The 25,344-nt window shown below is 42.9% G+C and overlaps 3 protein-coding genes across 3 annotated transcripts in view; all 3 read right to left on the minus strand.

Annotated features, from left to right (window-relative positions):
* Positions 1 to 5,817, minus strand: part of gng12b (guanine nucleotide binding protein (G protein), gamma 12b) — a 22,776-nt gene extending 16,959 nt beyond the window's left edge. Inside the window, exon 1 of the mRNA XM_030373404.1 lies at positions 5,560 to 5,817. The gene's annotated coding sequence lies outside the window, so the exon portion shown is untranslated. The remainder of the gene's footprint in view (positions 1 to 5,559) is intronic.
* Positions 5,818 to 6,433: 616 nt separating this feature from the next.
* Positions 6,434 to 10,437, minus strand: dr1 (down-regulator of transcription 1). Its single transcript, XM_030372991.1, has 3 exons — positions 9,623 to 10,437; positions 8,932 to 9,095; positions 6,434 to 7,642 (listed from the first exon to the last, which is right to left on the minus strand). The coding sequence occupies exons 1-3, from the start codon at positions 9,840 to 9,842 to the stop codon at positions 7,490 to 7,492; spliced, it is 537 nt and encodes a 178-aa protein (XP_030228851.1). The 5' UTR covers positions 9,843 to 10,437; the 3' UTR covers positions 6,434 to 7,489.
* A 2,609-nt stretch (positions 10,438 to 13,046) lies between these two features.
* On the minus strand, positions 13,047 to 24,966 carry scinla (scinderin like a). The gene is made up of 17 exons (XM_030373403.1): positions 24,854 to 24,966; positions 24,300 to 24,489; positions 21,426 to 21,580; positions 20,544 to 20,705; positions 19,904 to 20,053; positions 19,582 to 19,668; positions 18,742 to 18,874; positions 18,294 to 18,382; positions 17,880 to 18,095; positions 17,340 to 17,473; positions 16,873 to 16,963; positions 16,064 to 16,234; positions 15,548 to 15,722; positions 15,251 to 15,366; positions 14,995 to 15,072; positions 14,801 to 14,861; positions 13,047 to 14,460 (listed from the first exon to the last, which is right to left on the minus strand). The coding sequence occupies exons 2-17, from the start codon at positions 24,475 to 24,477 to the stop codon at positions 14,312 to 14,314; spliced, it is 2,145 nt and encodes a 714-aa protein (XP_030229263.1). The 5' UTR covers positions 24,478 to 24,489; positions 24,854 to 24,966; the 3' UTR covers positions 13,047 to 14,311.
* Positions 24,967 to 25,344: the final 378 nt, after the last annotated feature.

The raw sequence follows: 25,344 nt of genomic DNA on the forward strand, positions 1-25,344 counted from the left end.
GAGAGTCTTTCCCAGGGTTTGGATCCCGCCGCCTGGACTTGGTAGTAAACGGGTTCCACCCCAGAGGCTCCGTCCAAGGGAGATAAATGAACAGAGCTTGGTGCATGGGTGCACAGAACTAATGGCAGGATATTTATCTTTCCTGCACTGAACAAACTGTTGTTAAAATGCAGAGATAGGACCACAACGCCCCGCAGACAGCAGAACCGAGAACATGAGTAGCACATGAATAGAACACGAATGGGGCAGGAAAGCAGAGTGGTAAGGGGACCACAATGCCTGCAGACTACCTGCATGCATCCTTGAGCAAAGTGCCTTTACGAAAAATCACTGCCTGCTAAATGACTAAACAACGAATAGCATTAATAATGAGCATTTGGCCTGTTTTACTTCCTGCTGAGTGTTAGAGCACCAGCATGGACAGAGTGTGCACTAGTTGTTGTGTTGAAGATTCAGGGCAGCAAGGAAAGTCTCTTCCCACTGATTCATGATGATGATAATACTTGTGCTCTCAAGGTAATGACTCACTCTCACCTACATTGGTGCAGTAGGCCGGCCAATTTCAGCTAGGGGACACACGCATACACACACACCCACCCACCAACCCACCCACCCCCACCCCCACCCCCCCACACACACACACACACACAGTCATATCACAGAGGGGTTACAGTTGCTCTCTCCTCTTCCCTGGCCAACTTTCCAGCCTAACCTACATTTTATTCAATTATAAACTTGGCACCAAAGAGAGTGTTTCTGGAGAAACAAAAGAGAAACAAAAAACCAGCAGATAACAACATGTTTCACAACAACTCTGAGGAAGAGGACAAAAGCCCTGCACTGACAAAACCATACTCCAAGCCAAAGACCTGGCATCAGTAGTACTGAACACGATGTACGATGTCCTGCACGAGGGCTGTGAGCTCAGCAGCATGCGTCGACAGGACAGCAGTGCATTGTACTTCATTGTGCAGATTAAACAGTATTGATGAAAGACCATGGCTGCTGAGGACATGGATCAGATATATCAGGACCCCACCTCCCCGGGTCCGTCATTAGACCAGTACCAGGACCAGAACCACTCCCTGGACCTACATCCTGTAGTTTAATCAGCAGTGACTCCTCTGTTGCAAGACTAACACAGCAAACTTTGATCCTGTGTGTGTGTGTGTGTGTGTGTGTGTGTGTGTGTGTGTGTGTGTGTGTGTGTGTGTGTGTGTGTGTGTGTGTGTGTGTGTGTGTGTGTGTGTGTGTGTGTGTGTGTGTGTGTGTTACAACGTGCGTCTGTATGCCTGTGCGTGCTACCTTGCACTTCAGTCCTCTTTACTAAAGGCAGATCATGACACTTACATTCTGATCTAAGACTAAATGTTCCCCATCAAGTTGAAACACAACATCCTGTTAAGATCATTATAACACACCTGTTTATCACATCCTTCTCAGCCATCATTTAGAATATCGAAATATAGCACACTTGAAGATGAATGCAGAGGAAACTCAAAGCAGTGTGCTTTTTTTTATTGCCTTTATTTCCTCAGAAAATGCGCCAACAATTCTTTACAAGTTTGGAAGACGACGCATAAACTAGAATCCAAAAGTCATGATGTGACTCCTCTGTGAGTCCTCTGCTGAACGTGCAGACCTGTTGGGTAGCAGGAGGAGCACATACTAAGAGCAGAGGGACTCCTGCACGAGTAACTGCCAGGATGCAATAAATAGCTAGTAGACCAAAGTGCAATGAGCCCAGGGTCAGCCATCTGATCACATGAGTTATCAAACCGCATCACTTCCTGCCTTCCAGGGAGGGGCAGGTCTGTCTCCCGATCTGCCTGACCAAAATGTGTAGGAGTGTGGGAAGTGTGGGAAGGAGGAGGGGGGGGGGGAGTGTGTTCCGGAACCGGATGTCACGGCAACTAGCCACCGTAGCAGGCAGGCAGGAAGGGGGGAGATGCCCATATACAGTGTGGCGGTGGTGGTGGTGGGGCTTGTCAGACAATGTGGAAGACATTAAGGAGACCTGAGTGGGCGATACAGGAAACACATACATCACATCTTACATGCATAGCTCCAAACCCACTCCCCCGGCACACTCCCAGAGCCTATGGTGCAGTAGAATCACGTGCATGCTTAAACACACACACACAAACACACAACTCAGGTATGAGTGCAGTTCACACACACACACACACACACACACACACACACACACACACACACCTCAGGTGACCGTGCAGTTATATGGTAGAACCCATGGTCAAAGGTCAGAGTGTTGCACGGAGAGTTAAAGTACTAATGGGCAGAAGTGCAGAGTTTCCCGTGGAGGTAAAGTAAGTGCGTGCTTCTGGGAAGGGTATCTCAAGAAGGAATTGTTGCACACTGCAAAGTCAATTATTTCATTTCAATGTGTGGTGAACACAGTTTCCAGTCATCCACACATTTTATGAGGAAACTTGTATGTTCTCAGAGCCGTAACCGAGAGAAATGAGTCAGTGCTGCTGTGTGAGCGCCATATTCCTGCAGAGTGTGCACGGGATATTGGCCTCACACCTGCACTCGGGCTTTGATAAAGAGCTTTTGTTAATGCAACACCTGCCACCCCCTTCCCCCCCACTCCATGCGATGTCACATGCTGCTTTGTTTGACGCAGAGAGAAGGAGACTGTTCAGGGAGTATGGCTAACAGATTGCACCCCGCTATCAATTGTGAAGTTCTGTGAGGATGTCGTTAACAGATTGCGCACCTCTATCAATTGTGATGTTCTACGTCGATGTCGCTATTAGTAATGTCGCAACAAGGCTGGTTATCGGTTGTCGCCAAAGAACAGCCATAGATACGATTATTATGGAATGGATTATGATTATTGAGCTTCTAGACCAATGCATTTGATAATTTGTTAGGGGCTCATGAGCGCTTTACTTTTTGAATTGTATTAATGTTTGTTATAATTGCAAATTTAATAAATATATTGTTGTTTACCTTCATTTTGCAAATTGTCTTAAATTGCTATTACAAAAGCATCCTATTTGGTAAATATCAATGATTTAAATGCAGCAATTGAAAGAATGCAACCAATGTAAATTATAGATAGCTGAACATGTGAGGTTGGGAGGCTGTACAATGCTGCCATCATGTGATGATAGATGGTTATTGCAATCAACAGTATTCTGAGCACAATCAGGTAAAGAACTGTACGATCAAATAAGGATAATGCGCTTTTGAGTAATTATTACAAATACTTCAACATCAATAAAAAAAACATCAAAAGTTTATGATGTGGACGAATCAATTGTGCTTTTTTTTTTTTGCACTTTTACACGAGTATACAACTATATTTATAGGCCTATAGGCAAATAGCTTATTAGATATGAAGTGTTCGCACCTAATTATCAATGAAAGCATCCAAGATGTACTGTGGAAGTTGCTGCCAGGATTTAGAATTTAGAGGAGTCCCCGATTTAAATAATATATCACAGTTGCCACCAGCAGGGGGCAGCAACAGAATGCTTAGCTATTGTGAAAGGAACGAAATAATCTTTTATGAATAACGTTAACGGGTCTGATAAAAAATACTTCAAAGACCGACGTGTAGAATGCCTGTCACTCGATCACCTCGTCATGTTTGTGTCTTTTCGGTTACATAATACACAAACAAGTTAATTTAAGGGGCATTGTTAGGAAAGATTTTACCTTCATTCTGGTTTACCCAGTCACTACTACATTAAAGCTTCCGTTTATAACTTATACATTATCAAAATTCAAACTCAATCTAATAACTTTGTCTAAATCAGGGTCCCGCTTCTTCTAGAAATTGATGTTTTGGTCCTGCAGGAAAAAAACACTGATCGCATCGGTTTGAGGTCAAAGGCCAAAAATGTTTTTAGTCTTCTGGAACTCATCAGAGTTCCTGTACATGAGCTTTTCATGACCATGGAAGGGCAGAGCTAGGTCTTGCTGTCATAAGCAGTCAGCCGTTGCGCTGGACGGCGGGCATTCTTCATCACATTCCTGCTGAACCGGTCCAGTTGAATGTATGCCCATTTTAATCCAGTGGCTCGGGGCCTAAAACATTTTTGCATGGTTTTTTTTCCGTATTTTTCAGCCAAATTGAAACTCCCTGAGGGAAAAGTCTGGGAGATTGTTCTCAACGTCTGACAACAACAGTCTTTGTTTGTCCATGTGCTGAACTAAAGTAAGCGTCACAAGGAACAGCATGCAGGTCTTTCTTTCATGCATGCATGTCCCGGGGCAGAGCAGTGCATCATGGGAACAACATGCATCACTCTCTCTCTCTCTCTCTCTCTCTCTCTCTCTCTCTCTCTCTCTCTCTCTCTCTCTCTCTCTCTCTCTCTCTCTCTCTCTCTCTCTCTCTCTCTCTCTCTCTCTCTCTCTCTCTCTCTCTCTCTCTCTCTCTCTCTCTCTCACTCTCTCTCTCTCTCTCTCTCTCTCTCTCTCTAGGCATCCTGAATGATGTTGTATCCCCTCCTCATCGATGAGCAGGTTCGAGGTTAGGATGCCTACAGGTAGACACTAGACATGGGGATCCAACCCAGTAACCTGGAAGCCAAACAACCCCGACCCCACTAGGGAGTTACGTGAGGTCATTATCCGGAGGTGCCCACCATGGAACCTGAGACGAGAAGCAAGAACTGGGAGCGGGGAAGGGGTGTGTGGGGGTCAACCCAAACTTGCTCTATCCAACCGTTGCTAGGGCAACAGTGTCCGTGCTATGTTGCTATTTTCAATTGACTGGCATTTAAATAAACAAGTTTTTAGTTCTGATTAATATTTCACAACCACTGTGTGAAACCTAAATGGATTGTGGGTGTAAGGCTGCGTGTGTGTTTTTCCAGGAATATGTTGGTAGAATAGAGAAATACAGAGGGATGTTTTCGAAATTAGTCAGGAGAGCTTTGTCAGCTCCACACATCTCAGGCTGGGCTTGAGAGGTTGCTGGGAGCTGTGATATTCAGCTGGGTTCCAATTATTTGTTGAGAACAGACATCTATTTCTATGGTAACGTGGAATCTCTCCTACGTCAGTGCCCTTAACGGGGCTACCATTGGTCATAATAATCATACACACACACTCACGCGTTTTCTTATGCCTTTTTTTGCCTATTCAAACTATTCGCTATAGCTACTATTTGCTGAACTAATTGCATGTTTCATAGTGGGCTAGATCTTGTCCCATTGTGTTTAATCAGATAACCAAAATTAAAATGTCTGGTATCACAAAGCAATTTACCAAAAACAACATCACACTCAAGGGGTAGGAACAAACTTTTCCTGGGAATAAAATTGGCCTATAGAATTTACCTTCCCGACCTACCAATAGTCTTCAGTAGGCTATTCGTCAATGTGACCACATTTCAATACGTCTACTTGCCTGAATAATGTAGCCTTTATAATAGTTAAAAACAGCATTGCTTTGCTGAGTAGCCCTAGGCTACTCAGCAAAGATTCCTGAGTAGCCTAGGGCATACCCTGTGCAATCATATCCCCCGCGGTTTACTCATTAATGCATCAAACCAATCATTCGATCATTCGGACAGTCGCTTACCTTGGGCTTCGACACCAGCAGAACCTTTTGAAGTGAATTAGTAAAGTTTCATTCAACCGGCTTGACGTTAAACGTGAAATGATGACACGTTGTCTGAAATGTATTTTAACCCGCCATTTCCAGTTCTTTTTTAGCGGCAACAATTGTAACTATAATTTCCCTTTAAAGGCGACCGCAGTAAATTAACCTGGCATTCCCACTATGCGAGGCAATGGAGTGTTGGCAGCAGGGGTGGAGGTTTTGGAACTGATTTCTTGAGCTTGGTGGCAGTCCAGGGTCGCCCCCTTTCGGTTAGAAACGACTGTTAACTTGAATTTTGTCAGTGTCATAAATCATTCTTACGTCACAAATGTAATAGGCTTCCAGTAATAAGCTTGTTTATGTGCGTGGTCGTTCTGACTTGGGTAAATAGTGATAAACACAAAAATTACACAGAAGGCCAAATGGCCCAAATCTCGACAATGTTGTTGAGGCTGTTGAAGGTGATGTACAATTTAAGCACCATCATCCTGAATGTAGTAGACCTGTCATCTCCCAGCAGCTGTTCATGTCTGACCGGAACCGCAAGCCAAGCCAATCCATTGGCGAGCGGAACATTAGGTTGTTTGCATCCAAGTTAACCAGCAGCTTTAAGATACAGAATGAAACTAAGGATGACCCCTCCTAAATATAGATAGATTAAGTATACATCAACAATAACTTAAATGTAATCGACCGAAAAAGCAACAAATTATTTGTTTGAGTCAGGTTTCCAACTCAAGAGCCATCCTTTCCCCAGGACCAGTTGCATGGTAACGTAGTGCAAATGAACGGAAGAGGCCCAGACCAAGTTGTGATATAAATATATTCAAAAGTATTATAAATCACACAAGGATTTGTCTATAAAACATTTCTTTATTGCTTAAAGAATACAACATGGTAGGCAAGTGAATGTGTATTCCAACTCTTTTTTAACACTAAGAATTCACCAGTTATTTCAAGTGTTCGATACTTCCCAAAGTAGTTACAAATTTAGCCCGATATCAAAGCATTTTTACAACGGCTAACCGATAACAAAGTGTACATTACAATGAGCCACCAGGAATCTCAACAAAAACCATAAGCATTAAAGAGGGTGGTAAGTCTTCTGTCTTTGGTTCTATGAGTCAAAAAGTAGAACAACTTGTAGAAATGTACAACTAACTAGCAATATTGAGGTCAAAAATAGGAAAACAAAATGAATCATTAACTGTTGAAATTTGCTAAAAATCCAACATGTACTATTTACCAACGATCCAAAAAATATGTTTTCCAGCAAAGATTCCTTGAAATAAAAGATATACATTGGTGAAAGATAAGGAGATAAATGAAATATTTTCACAATAAAAAATAAAACTTCCAAAAAAAAAGGAGGTGGGATCAGATTCTGTAAAAGCACTGAATATAGGCTTTAAGTGAAGCGAGGCATTTTTACGACAGATAAGATGGCCTACCATGGAGGAGCAGTGTCCTCGATGTCCCTCAGTCCTCACACAACTCATCTTTATAGCTCCATACATTACTCAACATAACTTCAACACAAAACACAAGATAAACCACTTGAGGGGGTAGGGGAGGGGGGGAAAAAAAAGAGAAAAATTGAGATGAATTTATAAACATTTTATTTCCAATCATTGCAGTTCGTTCGGTTACTGCTTCCAAAAAGCAAAAATGAAACTAACAAAAAAAAACACGCTGCCACAGCTAGTACTCCCTCTGCTGGTTCAAAGTGTCCATGCCGCCGTGCCCTTCTCGTGCCAAACCGACAGACATCACGCTTCATTTAATTTACACGCCTCAGGTCGCTGGGCAGTTTACACCGTGCGTCCAATTGAAAGGGAGAAGAGGGAGGGGGAATGGGCCGAAGTTAAGAGTAACCGCTTCCACAACCGTCCCTTGGGGGGAAAAAAAATTATAAACATATATCGTCGTCGTCGTCTTCGTCCTGGGAGGAGCCGGCTTGCTGGCCAGCACTGGCCGAGGTGGCGGCCATGTGGGCCTGCTCTGCGGCCTGCTGCATCTGCAGCCACTCCTGCTGGGCCAGCTCTGCCTGCTGCTGGCGCGCCTGGAGACAGGGAACACACGCAGCCATTCAGAACCCTGCTTTCATTACCGACTGATGAACGTTGACACAGCATAGAGGCCATCGAGGTAATGATTTGGCTTAAAGGATTTTTCATGAAATGTTGATAATTGCTTCCGCCAGAGTTAGGCTTCCCTAATTTATATAAATAGGGTCGCACAGTTTCGGCGGTTTGTAACACGGCCCCCTCCTTCCCGGAACCCTCCGCACAAAACCCATTTTGTTTAAATAGTGTTTGAATCCCAGCTGACAGCCGGTTCACTTGTGCTTTAAGCCTAAACAAAACTGTGGAGCCTACGGTTCACAAACAATAGGAAAGTAAAAATGCAAATGAATGGCATTAAGGGAAAAAAATACCCAATAGCTTTGGTTTACGGTTCTGCCCCCCCAAGTAAATGAGATGGGGGGGGGTCTAAACAGCCTGCTATGGCCCCTCTTGATATTCCTATGCTGTAAATTGAGAAGGGAAATACAATTAATGCCAGCATGGCCTAATTAGTGGGCAAGCTGGCTCTTATACTACCGTCATTACACTACTGGAGGGCCACTTCAAAGGTTTGGGAATGTTGTACATACAGCCACATTACACAAGTGTGTTACATTTCAAACAATACCATCCACAACAGGCTCTACAGTAACATTAAAGCATGAAAAATGCAATCTGTTAAGTTAAATTAAATGAAACTTTGTGAACAAGTTCTCCATCAATAGCTCCACCGTGTGTCCTTAGTAAATCACCATACTACTTATTAACTGCCGTATTTGTTTTAAGAAATATTCCATAGTAACCAAATTCAGAAAAGTTGCACAGATAAGGACACTGAGCATTTGATAATTCCACCTGCAGGTGGCGCTGTATCAAGATAAATTTAAAAACTGTTCTGGAGCAGCAGCAGCTTCCAGCTCTCACTGCTTTGCTGACATTTTTGCTTCTTTTGTGCGTAACTTTTCATTTTGTTTTTCTTTTGTTTGAGTTTTCTTTGACTACATGGTTTGTTGTCATTTAATAACAAACCATGTCAGAAGACCAGAGTGCGAGAGGATAAAAGACTTCGGAAGCGGTTTAATCTGGAGTTTCACCAGTTAAATGGCATGCTACAGTTCAATTTGAGAAGTTTAATCTGGAGTTCCACCAGTTAAATGGCATGCTATAGTTCTCACCTTGAGCGGTTTAATCTGGAGTTCTACCAGTTAAATGGCGTGCTATAGTTCTCACCTTGAGCGGTTTAATCTGGAGTTCTACCAGTTAAATGGCATGCTATAGTTCTCACCTTGGCAAACAGCTCCTGTTGCTGCCTGAGCAGCTCTTCCTCCGGAATGCCCAGGTTCTCTAGTCGGGAGCTGGCCTTTCGTCTCTTCAGGGCTACGGATTTACACTCCTGAAGGACGTCCTTCACCTCTGTGATGTACGACCCAAAGCCCAGGCTCTCCAGAGCTGCAACAAAACACACATGACCCAGGGATCAAAACCATAACGCTACATCAGCACATTCACCGAGAGCCAGCACATCCTCAAGATTCTATAGTGGATGCGGATAGATAGATCCTTTACAGGACATTACAGTGCCATTGCAGCTTCAAGACAGACATAACACCACACATTTCCACAGATAGCTTCCATATTTAAAAAGTTAAAATACAATAAATTAATACTAAAAAGGTTCAGCTATTTTTGTGTATTGTAAAACCTTATAGCAGCTGGTATACAAGACTTCCTGTATCTCTCAGTTTTGCATATTGGTGCAATCAGTCTCTGACTGAAGGTGCGTCTCTTGTACACCTCCAGGGCGTGGAGTGGGTGAGTGGGATTGTTCATTATTGAACAGTTTATTGTTCCTTGTATTCTTACTTTTGTTTCCGTATGCTTTTGTGAACCTGACTGAAAAATAAACGTCCCCTTGAGAACACAACTAAACCCCCTGCAGTCAGTGCACAACAGTTGGAAAGGGAAAGTGAACTGACCGTTGATCACGTGCTCGGGAGATATGGTTTTCTTCTCAGACTTGTTGCATATCTCGTTAGCCTCAGAGGAGACCAGATGGATGAATTCTGTGCAGCAGTTCACCACCAGCTCCCTGGCGTCGTTGGCCACGCGCACGTTCGGAAGAGTCTCCTTGATCATTTTGTTGATCGCCGCGCGGGGGATGGTCAGGTCGTCGTCGTTGCCGGAGGAGGACGCCATGGTGGCAGACGGCTGCTGTACACGACCACTTATCCTTGAATCAAACGATATCCTTAAAGACAGCGGGAGGTCCCTTTAAGCCAATTGAATCAAACCCAAATCTCGTTCCCTGGCCAGCAAAACAGCTGCTATTTCGGCAAGCGTTAAACGGTCGGAAGCCGCGAATGTTTTGCCACTCGCTCCGCTGGTCCGTTTAAATGCCTGCCGCATGGAATGCCACAGAGGGTCCATGCAACATGTCGACACAAACAAAAGGTATAGGTAAATAAAAGGAAGATAATGGCTAGGATAGCAGGCTAGTTAGCATGCTAGCTTGTAGCTTTGGTTCCCGTGGAAAGCAACGAGTCACAACACCGAGGAAGGCTGTCTGGGAACATGGCTCGACTCCTAACAATGAAGGATCGCTGGCATGGTGTCGGTGGATTAGTACGGAGACCACGAGGAAAGGGGTGGTGGTTGTTATAGCTGAGGGAATAAGCTAACAACATAAGCGCCGGAGTTACAAGTAATTCATTTAAAATATAACTCCATTCTGTGCAACATTTGCTTAATTATCCGGATACAGCGTCACTCAGCCGGAACTCCGTGTCTCACTGTGCCGTGTGGCACGTATTCTATTCACTATGCCTGCGAGTTGCGGAGTGCTGCCATCTGCTGTTGGCGAGCAGAATCTGAATGTCTATTCTATGAAGCCAAACAGGTGGTATAGCTTTCCAAATTCATGGTGAAAACGGTAATGATAAAAAATGATAGTTAAATAGGTTGGTAAAATATTGTAACAAACAAGTAGGCACATTTATAAGGTTAAAAGCCTGTAAAACATAGGTCTATGCAATGTACTTAAGGGCTGGATTAATAAGATAATACTTTATTAATACCAGAGTAATTCTTTAATGCTCAGAACGAATTACAACCTCAAAATAAAAAATATATAATTATACATATGAAGTGTATAACAAGTAAATGCTAACCCCAGAGCCTAAGAGTAGGATAGCCATAAAGGTAGGGTTCATTGAGTAAAAAAAGTTAAAGTTACCCTTAAATAGTAGTTAGAAATGGTTAGGAATAGAAAAGTAATATTGCACTCGACATTGAAAGTAAAATTGCACATAATTGTATTCATATTCTCAGCTTTCCCTCCTGCAGAAGGTGGAGAAGTTAAACAGTTTGATGGCCACTGGTAGAAAAGGCCATCCACGTTCTGGTTATCTGATAAAGCTCCAGGGTAGTGGTCAGGGGATGAGAGGCGTGTTCATAATACTGAATAGATTCCTCAGCATCTTCCTCCACCAAAGACCCCAGTTCCACTCCCAGGACAGAACCTGCCTTCCTTATTAGCTAATTGAGTCTATTGACATCAGTGTCCTTCACCCTGCTCACCCTCCTCATTGTCTATCTGAATGCAGATTATTGATTTAAACTGCTGAATTGATGGTCTGTATTATCATTGTACTTCCTGTCTTTCTTCATTTCATCGTTAGAGAATTATGCTTAACTTTTGGGCACCTAAAACAAAATAATACACAGAGAACTAAGAGCATGAAAGGGTCTATACTTTACACATAACAACACAAAATAAAACTTACATTTAAACGACCAGCTTGTTGAACTAGTGTCGGAACAGAAGGTCCTTCCTTGTGATGATTTTCAGGGTTTGCGTGAGTAAAAATTGAGACAAAAAATGCTCAAGAATGATTGTACTTGAGCTATATTGCAGACACTTTTTTCTTATAGTGAGTTAATATACAGGTATTAGGATCAGGGGTTAGGCAGTACTTTTAGATACAAGTCATTATGTAGCAGGTTGTGTTAGGAATTAGGCCCTGAACATTGAAGATCAAACCCAGTATCTGGAAGTAAAACACTTTAGCCCAGGGGTGTCAAGTTTCTTTGAGCTTTTAGGCCATAATAGAACAAATGCTACTTAATTGGGGCTTGAGCTATAAAATACTGATCGAAGTGTTTTATAGACGTTGATCTGTCTTCTTGTCGTAACTTTCCCTGGGGGAATCCTTATTGTGGAAAATAATACTAAAATGATTAACCTCAGCTTGTTTGCACACTAGCCAGGTCTGAGCACTATTGACGTATGCAAATTAATATTTATTCTTCCAAACATCTTGAAAGAAATCTGTTCTGTATCAACTTTTCTTCTCTTTTCTCAGGGACATCTTGCAGTTAGTTGAAGTAAGCAGGTTGCAGTTTTTTAACCATCTTCTGGCTTATATAGGGATTCCATTATTTGGTGCAATTCATATTTTATCAATATGATACACACATTTTTGTATCTTGTTTTTTACCTTTAAAAACACATTTATTTGATTTTTATTTTATTTTTTCTTCATTTACAATATTGCCCCAAGGGCCAGATTGAACCACCACGAAGGTGGCCAGTTTGACAGCCCTGCCTCTATCCTGTATGTAAAATAGTATGAACCACACACTACCTCTGCAATGTCTACAGCAGTAGACGTTGGTGAACATGTCAGCAGTCACTTCGTCAGCCTTGCTGAGGTCCACATTCAGTCCCACATCATACACCTTCCACTCAAACTCTAAGCACCAGACCTGGCTTGATCACCCTCCCTCCAGCCAACACCTGCAGTGGTGGGTGGAGGGAGGGGTGAATGGATGGGTGGGAAGATTGATGAATGGGTGGGTGGCGGGGTTGATGGATGGGTGGGTGGATACAATTATGGGTGGATGGATTGGATAGGTGGATAGATGGACAGACAGTTAAATGGATTGATGGGTTAGGGTTATGGATGTTGCTGTTTATTAGCATGTTCAGACCTGCAGTGGGGAAATTTATTCTTGGCAGACGATCCCATGGCTCCAATTACTGTGTATCACAACACAGTCAACGCACCAGATCATTTCAGTGTTTACTTTACAAGCAGCTGTGTTTTCTCTTGGATTATACCTTATTGTCGTGGCGTTACAAGCACCAATGGGTGCTTATATCTCTAGCTGAAGGTTAAACCTGAGTGCTGCTTGTATTGCTAAGCTCTCACAGAAAGATTCCACAGCAAACCTTGATGCAGCCTAGATGTCATCCATCTCAGCAGAACCCCCTGGTGCATATGGAATGATTACTGGCAAAAGGGGCTTGGCATTGCAATGATGTTGGCGTTATCTAGTCATAGGTTTAATCAATTGCTTATAATAATAACTCTGAGCCCATTAAGAAATATATAACGCAGGTTTTCAAGAAGAGTACTTTATTAAAAATATTTAAGGGGGTATGTAGTGAATGTCAATGCTACACGCCACACCTAGATTAGGTTTATCTTTACAATTCAGTTCTGGCAGACTGGATTTCACAACATTTAGGACCAATATTAAATGTTTACAATGCACAAAATTATGTTCTCATATAGGATTGTTTTTTATTAGATATAGTTCTACTCAATAATTATCTGATAAGAAAAGAAGATAAAAAAAACAATGGAAAACTGACCATAAATTTGCATGTATTTTTCCCATCTACTAAATATAGTTCCCCCCATCTAAGAGTAACTTAAAGGTCCCATATTATACCACTTAGATGTGTGGCAGATAGATGAGCAATGTTTGCTACAGTCCGCTGGAAAGGCTGGTAGACTGATCAATCCAGCACACATCTAAGTGGACACGCCCACTTGTGATGTCACTAGAGGCAGATTTTCAAAACGGTTTGTAATAGACCTCTGAAGAATAAGTCCCGCCTCCGAGGCTTTTGGTTCCATTTTTAAATGTCTATGGAAAATACCGTGGGGGTTTTGAATGATCGTACGTGACAAAATCTGTAGGTGGCGAAGAAGTAAAAGCTGTTGAGGTTTTGAACTACACACTTTTTCCATCTAGATTCCACTTCGGTTTTGGATTGTCGGTGCCGTTAAAGTAGTTAACTATGATGAAGAAGCATTATGCTAACGCGGATCTGCGCCGACTAAGGACGTCACGACTCTCCCAGTCAAGGTTCATAAAAACGGCAATGTTTCATAGTTTGTCTTCACCGAAATGGCAACAGAGCCCGCCTACGGAGGAGGTGGCACCAACGCTGCTCGTCCATTGAAGCGTGAAATTAAAATCAAGTTAGGTTGTGAATGATTGCGAGCAACTCCCGCCTCCCTAACAAGTATGACGTATGAAGTTTGCGCAGATCAGAACTAGCTCCCGGTTAGCATTAATAATAGTTAACTACTTTAACGGCCCACATAATCCAAAACCCAAATGGAATCTAGATGGGAAATGTGTGCAGTTCAAAACTTGAGCATGAACTTTGTCACGTACGATCATTCAAACCCCACACGTTATTTTCCATAGACATTTAAACATGGAACCAAAAGCCTCGGAGGCGGGACTTATTCTTCAGAGATCTATGGCTAATCACACTTCCACTGGAGGTAAAATATGGGACCTTTAAGAAGTGAGGTACTTTATTAGGTGGATTCTACGGCAAACAGCCAAGAGACGAGAGGGTTGGTTTAAGTGAAATTGGCCATGACATTGTCCCCCATCTTCGGGTCCCAGGCCTGAAACCATCCGGTGAACGTTGGGGGTTCGGAACCCTGCTTGATGGTGGTGACGGGGATTGGGCCACGACCGGAGGGGTCGGAGGACACATAGTCTGTGGCTGTGTGGACAGGAAGCAGCATGTTAACATTCCTCTTTATCATGCTAACGTCTGGGGATGTCATGCTAACATGTATGGATGTCATGCGAACATGGGGCAGACGGCATTACATTAGGGCCGTAACCCAGACTGGAAGAAAGTTTTAAGGGGCAGAAGAACACTGCAACCGCAGTTTCCGACTCAAGTCGCCGCTGCTTAGCGGTGTGGCATCGGAGCACTACCATTTGTGTGGATGTAACGATAACATGTGTAGAATGTCATGCTTACATGCATGGATCATGTTATTGGCTCCGTAGGGAGCCAATAGCTAGCTTTCTATCATTTCCAGTACTATTCTCACCGATCTTGGGCGCTCCCTTCTTCTCAACATCGTTGGCATCCTTGCCAATCCAGAGGAAGATCTGGATAATTATGGATTAAGGAATACAGAGAAAACAATAGAGGAGTCAGACTTTCCATCACAGGAAAATAAAGGGTGCTCTATTATATTAGACAGTTGGTTAGTTACACTGTTGACAACAATAGAAGATTGACCTGGTCCCAGGTGTCCAGAAGCATGATGTCATCCGGTGCCAAATCCATCTGTGTTAGTTCCCCAGGTACTTCTTCAGCCTAGAGTATAAATATGGATTATATATTGTCAGGAAGTAGATTGCATAATTTCTTCGTGTTAATTAATGAATGTGCAAAAACAGTTGACATCGATTTTCAAATTACATCATTAAATATGTGATTATATTTTATGTAAAAGAAGGTGCTATGTAAATAAAGTGTATTATCTATTACTCACAATGAGCCTGCCTGTCTTGTTGGAGCATCCAAACAGTCTGGGAGGTTTCACCATGTTCTGCAGACTCTTGGAAGTCTGGTACTCCTTCTTCCCACCCAGAGCCGACCAGAAAGCAGCTACAGTCAGGAGGAAACATCATAGTTTAAAGTACTTTTACTCAGCACCGTACTTACTGTAAGTACATTACACTTTAGAGAACTTTATTGTTAACGTACATAAGGGATTGAACCTAGAACCGTTTGGATGGGGATCCAAAAACCCAACCATTACACTATCTGGCCACCCTTTTTGGCTTACCTGGTTCTCCGCCCTCCTTGACCTCTTTGAGGCTTCCACCAAGGTAGTCGGCAACGTACTTGGCCGCAGCCTCCTCCTCCTCGGTGGACCCCAGGCCCCGCCACATGAACGCGCTCCCCTCGGACTTGAGCACAAACACGTCGTTTGTGTTCAGGAAGGCAGCAGATGGCTCCACCTGCGTTCACACAGGAGACCAAACAAGAGAGGCATGGGAGTTTGGAGAATTAAGATGGAGTCTTCGAAAAGGGACAATGATGTGTTGTAAATGTAGTGCCGTTTGTTGTTCACTCCCCTGGTTAATAAACATGAAAAATATGAGAATACAATTTTAACAAAAGAGTTAGCTTAAAAGGGTATGGAGCCATTTTTTAATTGGCCAGCAATGCCTTTTCCCATACTACGTAATTATTTTGGGTGAATGATAGTCAAAACACAACTTGAGACGGTATGATCACGGTTAGCACATGAGCACACTGGCTACATTATGAAACGGTACAGGAGGTGTGAGTATCCTACCTCCACGGCGCGCGTAGCCCCGGTGGTGCTGCGGCGGATGTGGAACAGTCGCGTGCTTCCCGGCTGGCTTTGGCCTCCTTTACGGGACGTCCCGCCGAGGAACAGCATCATGGGCTTCTCCTTGAACAGGCTGACGAGGTGGGCCGGCTCCTGGCCCTGAGTCACACGGACCTACCGACACAAAAGGAACAAAGGTTTTCCTCAGGTTTTCCCTCAGGTTTTCCCTCCATGAATACTATATATAAACGGTGGATGAGATGTGACTTCGCCCACACACTCGTCCATTAAAAGCTCTTTGGATGCTTTGAATAGCGTTTAATGCAATGTGGTATAAATATTAAAGGGTAGGTATACTCCTGAATATATATATATTTTTGTTATCTTTTACTAAAATCAATGAAGTTGTTAAACAGGGGGCACATTTGGTCACAACGTGGGGTCTCCTACTTCACGCTTCAAACGCTTTCAGACTCCGCGGTAGTATTCTATCTGCCCTGACTTGAGCGAGTGTGACTCGCACTTGCTCCTATTCAGCCCATGTGTTTCTTTGAGTACCTTCACCGCTTTTCTTCTCCTCAAATTTGCAGATTGCACTAATTTTTCTTTCGCTGTTCTCTTTTTATTCGGGGGATTCCTTCTACATTAAGTCCAAAACGCACATCCTGTTTTACGCTGAAATTCTACCTCTTTTGTGGCTCCATTTTGTGAATGTACAACAAAGATCACCATGTTATTCCCGTTTGTGAACTGCAGATGGCAGCAAGTTACAAGTGCCTTCTGGTGTAAAATGAACCTTTAAATCTTCTCACCTGAACAGGGGTTCCTCCCATCTCATCATCAAGTGTGACGGTAAGGAAGGCCGAAGCGGTCAGTTCACCTTGACTGCATTTAAGACCTTGCCTGAGAATAACAAAGGTACCAATGAATTTATTATTTTAAGTTAACCTGCACAGAGCTAAACTATACATTTGACTAACCTACATCTATCTTACATATTAAATCAGCTAGCTTTTCGATTTAGCCACCAGCTAAATGTCATCACTGTCCATTTCTTGGAAAAATTCTCGGAAGACAAATCAGCGGTTTAAAGAGAAATTTGCAGTCCAAATGGTGAAAGTTGACAATCAATTACCGTCTCAAAATCACAGTAGTGAGTGCTAATAGAATTTAAGAGCTACTTAGTTTAGCTTTAAAGCCCGGGTAAAAGATGCGAAAAAGCATAACATGATGCAGATTAACTTTTGGTCCATAATGGCGCCACCGTGTGGACAATCACCAGATGTAGATGATGTGCTGCCTCCGGCCTCCTAGGCTGTAGCTGTACAGGATCAGGTAACAGTCCCCTCCAAAGAACTGCCCATAGCTGGACTGCTCTACAGCTACCTTCTCACCCTCTTCCACACGCCAGATCTGCAAACATCCACCACAATTCATTACGAGAACGCAACACAACATTGTTATTCTTAATGATGAACTGATCCGCATTAATGATCCCATTTTAAATCTATATATTCACATCTTACAGCAAAATTCTTTCCGGCGGTAATTTTTTTCCAATGACACCGAAGGTTAGAAATTACCTTATTTCAATTCAAGTCATGATGTTTAGGTATGGGGTTATATCAAATGTATTTCAAATTGTAATAAGTTAGAGGTCTTTGCTAGGTTTATTTTAGGATCTGGTAGATCTGGGAGAGCGCACGGGCAGGAAATACCTCCTGAAAAGGCCACCTAGCTGCACCCCAATATACACAGTACTAAAAGCTACCACGGTTGGTCGCCATAACGATGCGTGTGAACGTTCCATTGGTCCCACCTTGACCTCTCCGGATCCGTCGTCCACCATGTTGTGTTGGGCGGCCATGGCTTGATTGTTGTGCAGGGCGGTGGCGTCGAAGGGAATCTGTTCCACCACGGCGATGGAGCCTATGGTGTAGGCCTCTCCTGGGCCGGTGGTGTCGTACTTGGCCTTCCAGTCGCAGAAGAACTGCTTGAACAAGGTGCTCTCCCCCCCTCCTGGCAGGATCTGAATCTGCACATGGAGGTAGTGGACGATGAGGCTTGGTTCATGGGTGCAGTGTTTTAACTCGTTCGTTTAAATGAGTTTGTTAAGGTATATGCTTACAGCTAAGGCTGAGAACACTCAGGGCCTCTATTCTCTGACGTTACCCCAATATTTACTCAATATCAGAGCAACTCGGATAATTATAAATGAGCACTTGGGTGTTACCTGGGTGTGCATGGGGTAGTTCTTCTGTTTGATGTATTGTTGGGCAGCATTCATGGCTGCGTTGCGTTCGGCAGCGTTTGCGCTAGGTCCTGCGGTTTAGGGGCACGTCACGGGAGACATGCATGTTAAATAGATACATGTGGGTGTCATATTGATATGTATGTATATATAATATACATATACATACATCTATTTAGTTATATATTCTACCAACCACCATGTTTTTTAAATTGTAAGTGTCTCAAGTGTCTTTGTGTATCTTATTATTCATGTAGCACAGTAGGTTGATGGCAAACCTTTTGATGATAAATGCATAATTGCCCGACCAACCCAGCACATGGACAGGCAGTAACAATAACCAAAGTTAGGTTCTAAGTGTATACAGGATGCAAAAAGGGTTGCAGCCCTCTGCCTGAGTAATTACTGTTCCATGATTCAAGTATCTTACCTTTCCAGACAAACAGCTTCTTGTCGGCCTGGTTGTCAAGGAGGTAACACTCAGTGAGCAGGAGGTCGGCCTGTTTGAAGGGCGAAGCCTCGGACACCAAAGTTGCCTTCATGCTTCCTGTCGCATCCGAGATCTAGGCCACAAAAACAAATGGGAATACAGAGAGCAGTCATTAGTGTGCAGGTAGTGGTGAGACTGTACAGACAGGTAATTCAGGAGCAGATTTGGGTTGGACTGTATATACAGCTCCTTAAAGGGGATCTATTATGCTTTTTTGACTTTTATGACCTAAAAACGTTGTTATAATGATTGATAGTCATATTTAACCATACACAAAAAACGATGTCGATTTTCGGGAAACTCTTCCTCTCATCTGGGCGCTTTCAGTATTCTCTGTCAACGCTCGGTTTCGTCCTTCTCCGCCCCCTCGCCCCCCTCCTGCCAACCCAACTCCGTTGTGATTGGTTATCTTCCTTGAAGCGCGCGCGCGGGTAGATTTGACCAGGCATATGGGGGCGGGGCAGGAGTGCATCTACGTAGATGATTTCCCGGAAATGTGAACAAGTGAATGCAAACGTTTTCCCGAGTGTTTAGCACTCTGCACAGCCACCCCAGACTGGGGTGGGAATACGTCGAAATGCATGTACGTCATTTTTTGACACTTTAGTATGGTTAAACATGACTATCAATCATTATAACAACGTTTATAGGTCATAAAAGTCGAAAAAGCATAATAGGTCCCCTTTAAGGAGCAGGTAGGGGTAATATAGTGAATAAAGACAGTACCCTCTCCTACCCCATATGACATATAAAGGATGTTAAACAAAAATGAATAACCACCATGTAGAGCGTAGCCGTTCTCTTACTGGCTCGATCTGCTTCATCGTCTTTGCTTCCATCTGGGATGTCGGGCTTGGGTCCGAGAACCTAGAAATAAACATAAAACACAGCCATGAAGAAAAAGCATCTCAGTTTCAATACTTTATTTCAAATGCCAGAGCTGAGGCCCTAATACTCACACGAATCCTCACTCTTCCTGTCTCGACGTTGCCACACCACCATTCAAAATCACACTCCACACACACACACACACACACACACACACACACACACACACACACACACACACACACACACACACACACACACACACACGACTCACTTCGATGATCTCGTCCGACTCGTCGCCCTCGTCGACCATGTGCAGGTCAGAGCGGCCGCTGCGTTCGTTGTCGCGGATCCCGATGGCCACGGTGGTGGACTTCAGACGCTCGTAGCGGTTGCACTTGGATCCACACCACTGATAGATATCCTGCATTTTGGAATGGATGATGTTCACGAAAATGTGTGAGGCCTAAAGGCTATACATTTCAGATATGTTTGACGGGCGTCCGTTGAGTCGTTTAGCCATTGCAAACCATTTTCAAAAACGACCCGTTAGTGACATCACAAGTGGGAGTATTTACCCAGATGTGTGATGGATCCACCTACCAGCTTCCCATTGGACTGTACCAACAGGTAGGCTACACAGTGGACCGTACCAAATGGTAGGCTAAACAGTGGAATGTACCAACTGGTAGGCTACACAGTGGACCGTACCAACTGGTAGGCTACTCAGTGGACCGTACCAACTGGTAGGCTACTCAGTGGACTTTACCAACTGGTAGGCTAAACAGTGGACTATACCAACTGGTAGGCTACGCAGTGGACCGTACCAAATGGTAGGCTACACAGTGGACCATACCAACGGGTAGGTCTTCATAGCATGGTTAGCGCACTAGCGGGCTGAGGTCTTGCATCACCTTTCCCAGGTCAATGATGAAGCAGTCGTTGTTGTTGAAGCTGTCCCAGGACATCTCGACCTCGGTAGCCCTGATGATGCGTCGTCCCTTGAGGTGCAGCAAGCGCTTTGCAGTTACATCGTTGGTCTTTACGTGCTTGAAGCCAGAGGCCGCGCCGCCTTTCTGAGGAGGAAGACCAGAGAGGCCTGAGTACACCAGACACACCATAACACCAACATAACGAGGAGAGTGAGATAGACAGTTATTTGATCCAAAGTGCCCTTGAGCATGCTTTGAGGGCCTCTTCAGGACATTATATACCTATACAAATAATTGGTCACTCTATACGCATAGGGCTACTGATTATCACTGTATAGATGCTATTGTTTCTGAGATTTAAAAAAAGACAAAAGTAAAGCAATATATATTTTATTGAGATAAATAGATACAGGTCATTCCAGGCAGGTTGTATATCATTTACAGTTAGAAAATGATGGGTTACCAGTTACATTCTGAATGCAAAATTATTGAATGTGATCAGACCACACACAGACATCAGTATTTTAATATAATAAAACTTTTACCATAATTAATTTTCATAAAGCAGCCCTCGCTAGTTTATGCCCTAATAAACCACCACAGATATCTTTGAAATGAATAGCGGTGTATAATGGAGATTATTAGAGAATTATCAGTCAATAATCCTGTTATAAACTGGGATTAACAATTCATGGCTGCTCACCTGCCATTTGCATTGAAGAAGGTTTAGTCCTTTCAATAATGTACATTCTATTTTCTGTGCTTATATATCTATATTCTAGAATGGGAACAACTGCAATGTGACCCAGTTTCGCCCCGGGGATCAACAAAATATTTAAGATGATGATCCGAATATAACGGTACCTTGTACTGTACGCCGTTCTTGAAGTACCCCATGAAGCGGTTCGACTCGTAGCCCTGGACCTCGCGGAACTGCTGCGGGCCCCCGCCAAGGAACTCGTCCATCTGCGTGGCGAAGATGGCGGCCGCTCCTTGCTCATCCGCTGAACTCTCACTCCCTGTCGGCACATTTATTTTTTGTTAAAGCTGCTGTAGGTAAGATGTACGGAAGAAGATTAGGGCCACACATGTAAAAAAAAAAAAAATTCTGACTTTATTCTCAGAATTCTGAGAATAAAGTCAGAATTCTGACATTAATCTCAGAATTCTGAGATAAAAAGTCAGAATTCTGACATTAATCTCAGAATTCAGAGAAAAAATGTCAGAATTCTGACTTTAATCTCAGAATTCTGACTTTTTTCTCAGAATTCTGAGATTAAAGTCAGAATTCTGACATTAATCTCAGAATTCTGAGAAAAAAGTCAGAATTCTGACATTAATCTCAGAATTCTGACATTAATCTCAGAATTCTGACATTAATCTCAGAATTCTGACTTTAATCTCAGAATTCTGAGAAAAAAGTCAGAATTCTGACTTTAAAGTCAAAACTACGGGTATCTGTAAGGACCAACCTCCGTGGGAGAGACACTTTGCTTTATGCAGTAGGAGGAAACCTATGGAAAGCCAAGAAGGCCACAATCCGGCCCTAGAATGGCGCGGTAAAAGTGCAAGAATTCCGTACGGAATCCGTACGGAACTAATAGCCGCGGCTATTAGTCATATTGAGATGGCAGTGTGCGAAATACCCGTCAATATTCGGGGATGCCCTCATCCCCAGATTGTTCTCGATATGCAGTAGCCAGCTAGGCCATAACATTACAATATTTTAATGGATGCAAGCAAGCCAAGACAATCAATCTATATCTATAGCCTACATGACAACACACACACACACACACACACACACACACACACACACACACACACACACACACACACACACACACACACGCACACACGCACACACGTTAAACACACTGGTAAAGCAATAGAAGCCTGCATTGGCTAAAGTTGTTGGGACGCACGTTATTTTATAACAGGGAGGGGCAAAGTTGTTTATTACAATGCAAACACGACAATAATTGGCACCATTCTTGCGCACTCAGAAGAACATGAACTGAATAAATGCCAGGTATATAGCATATCGGAGACGGGCACACAATCAGTGCATTTGCAAATGAGAGCCTGCAGTATGACCGATCTTGTGACATTATTTAACCATCCATCTACAGCTAATACGATCAGACAGATACATCATTGATCAGATATAAACCCACAACAAGCCCAACATCACCACGGCAGGTGCGCTCTCTCTCGCACATTCACACAATCACTCCAACTTCTCCAACTCCAAGGCAAAGCTGTTTCACTAAGACCACAAACAACCACAACTAACCAGCCTACATATCCACAACAATGCACAACAATCAGTTCTATACATTGCGTCTATCTTCTGTTTGGCGCACATGACTAATTTGCATACTTGCACAGGACTGTCGGCTCCGCTTGTCAAAAAAATAGAACGTATTTGTGAATAAATGCTTTGAATTCTGAATACTGGACTTGGTGAGCTTGGTGAGTTGGCTATGGGACGTGCACTTTTACCGCGCCATTCTAGGGCCGGATTGTGGCCTTCTTGGCTTTCCATAGGTTTCCTCCTACTGCATAAAGCAAAGTGTCTCTCCCACGGAGGTTAGTCCTTACAGATACCCGTAGTTCTGACTTTAAAGTCAGAATTCTGACTTTTTTCTCAGAATTCTGAGATTAATGTCAGAATTCTGACTTTAATCTCAGAATTCTGAGAAAAAAGTCAGAATTCTGAGATCAAAGTCAGAATTCTGATTTTTTATCTCAGAATTCTGAGATTAATGTCAGAATTCTGAGATTAAAGTCAGAATTCTGACTTTATTCTCAGAATTCTGAGATTAAAGTCAGAATTCTGACTTTTTTCTCAGAATTCTGAGAATAAAGTCAGAACTTAATTTTTTTTTACATGTGTGGCCCTAATCCTCTTCCGTAAAGATGTGAGGGAAAGGTTTAGAAAATAAACAACCAGCACCGCAGTGGGCGGTGCTGATGTGCAGAAGTCCCTCCCGGCTACCGACAATGTTTGCAACTTCTCGGGGCGGTGAATTTGCCGACACACGTGCAAAGCGTTCGACCTTAGAACAGACTGGGCTACTTGGGTGGGGGGCCTTAACGCAACATGATACAAATCAAACCGTTTTTGAAAGACTCTGAAATTGGTTTTACAGATATGAACAATGTGAGAATAATAAGGGGTCATTTTTCACATACAGGCATGTAACCCTATTCTTGTAGTACCTCCCAAATGCAATTATTAACTCTAAAAAATCATGATATGGGATATTTAAGGTGGAGCCATGAAAACGCTGAATGCACTCATATGATTGATGGAATCCCCGAACAAATGAGAAAAGAAGAGAGGCCCTGTGTGAGAGTGTCTCATACAGATGCAGATGCACTGTCAACCAGAACAGATATTTTCTAAGGGCATTTCGTTCATTATTAGCGGATATGGTTCTTAGATTCCAAACAAATTAAATTCAAATTATAGCGCTTAAATCTTCCCTCCAGCATCTTTGGCAAATAAATTTAAAATCTAGACAATTTTAAAAAGCCTGATGTTAATGATAATAATAGTAATAGCCTAGTAATAATTAGCCTATATTCATTTTTATAATAATAACAATAACAGGCGTATTAAAAAATGCATCAGATATATGTTTTAATATATATTATGTGATACATGTTATATAATTCTTACTGTGTTACATATCATATTTCATATTTGTAAGTTGAAAGCATATCTGTTACCGAGCCACATGTGGATGTAGTAGGATGGCGCCTTCGTGGTGTACAGCAGGATGTAGGAGTCCCCGGTAAAGAAGTACCCGTAGGCCTCGGAAGGGACGGGCTTCAGGTCCATCTTCTCCAGACGCCACACCTGCAGCCCGGGCTTCTTCCCCGCGATCTGGAACTCCTTGTGCGCCATCGTTGTTCGGCTCTGGGGTTTCAACCGCAGAAAACTCGCTCAATATATATAGGCTACATATGTACTTTTTTGGTTTTTAAATATAAAAACAACCTACTCTTATGGTGTAAACAATGTCTAGAAACGCAAAATATGTTTATGCCTGGATTAAGTAAAATAAAGAAAAAACGAATCTAATTTGCCATTTTTCCTTTGCAATCATAGGGATAGGGGCAATAGAAAAAAAGAAATCTTCACACTGTTCACCATTTGATTTTAGTTTGATAACCGTTTTCAGAGCAGCAAAAAAACACAGCAGCAAAAATGCAAACGTTTTCACCCATATAACTGGTTGTCATTTTCATTCTCATGATAAATCTGAATTATCCTTATTTACCCGGTGAGTAGGCTACAGACAGTTGATAGATGTTTGATTGGAGGACCGTTGATAATATCCAAGATCGACGCAATAGTTGCGTGCAGCGAGCGCAGCTTTATATAAGCCGTCTACTGGGCTGTATTGTATGTCGCTCCGCCGACCACGCCTTCCAAACCATGTAAATACTGAGCACCGTTTCGTTTTAAAATAAAGTATAAAATGTAGACCTACATTTCGAGTTTGAATACATCGTTTTAATTACCATTAAAGTTTAACAAGAATATTAGCACATTACACACTCAATGTTACGGAACTGTTGCACATAAGCATGTCCTTTCTATTGCGCACTGTGGTCATAATAGAAAGAATAGAAAGGAGTGGATCAAGTCGGCAGACATAAGGCATCTAGCCATCATTGTAGAGCAAGGCATTAACAGTGCCAGGTTTAGGAGTTGTATGCCACTCTCATTGTACGATGCTTTGTATAACTCATTTTATTACGTTCTATT

The sequence above is a fragment of the Gadus morhua genome, chromosome 12 (genome assembly GCF_902167405.1).
Source record: "Gadus morhua chromosome 12, gadMor3.0, whole genome shotgun sequence".
Classification (NCBI taxonomy): Eukaryota; Metazoa; Chordata; class Actinopteri; order Gadiformes; family Gadidae; genus Gadus; species Gadus morhua.

Bases quoted from the DNA above. Each gene is read 5' to 3' on its own strand.
- dr1 (XM_030372991.1), bottom strand. From the start codon at position 9,842: ATGGCGTCCTCCTCCGGCAACGACGACGACCTGACCATCCCCCGCGCG. The intron at 9,096-9,622 runs GTCAGTTCACTT...GTTTTGTTGCAG, and splicing joins TCCCGAGCACGTGATCAACG to CTCTGGAGAGCCTGGGCTTT. The intron at 7,643-8,931 runs GTGAGAACTATA...CCCTGTCTCCAG, and splicing joins AACAGGAGCTGTTTGCCAAG to GCGCGCCAGCAGCAGGCAGA.
- scinla (XM_030373403.1), bottom strand. From the start codon at position 24,477: ATGGCGCACAAGGAGTTCCAGATCGCGGGGAAGAAGCCCGGGCTGCAG. The intron at 18,383-18,741 runs GTAAGATACTTG...CCTAAACCGCAG, and splicing joins GAAGCTGTTTGTCTGGAAAG to GACCTAGCGCAAACGCTGCC. The intron at 14,862-14,994 runs GTCAATCTTCTA...ATAATTATCCAG, and splicing joins TTCTGGACACCTGGGACCAG to ATCTTCCTCTGGATTGGCAA.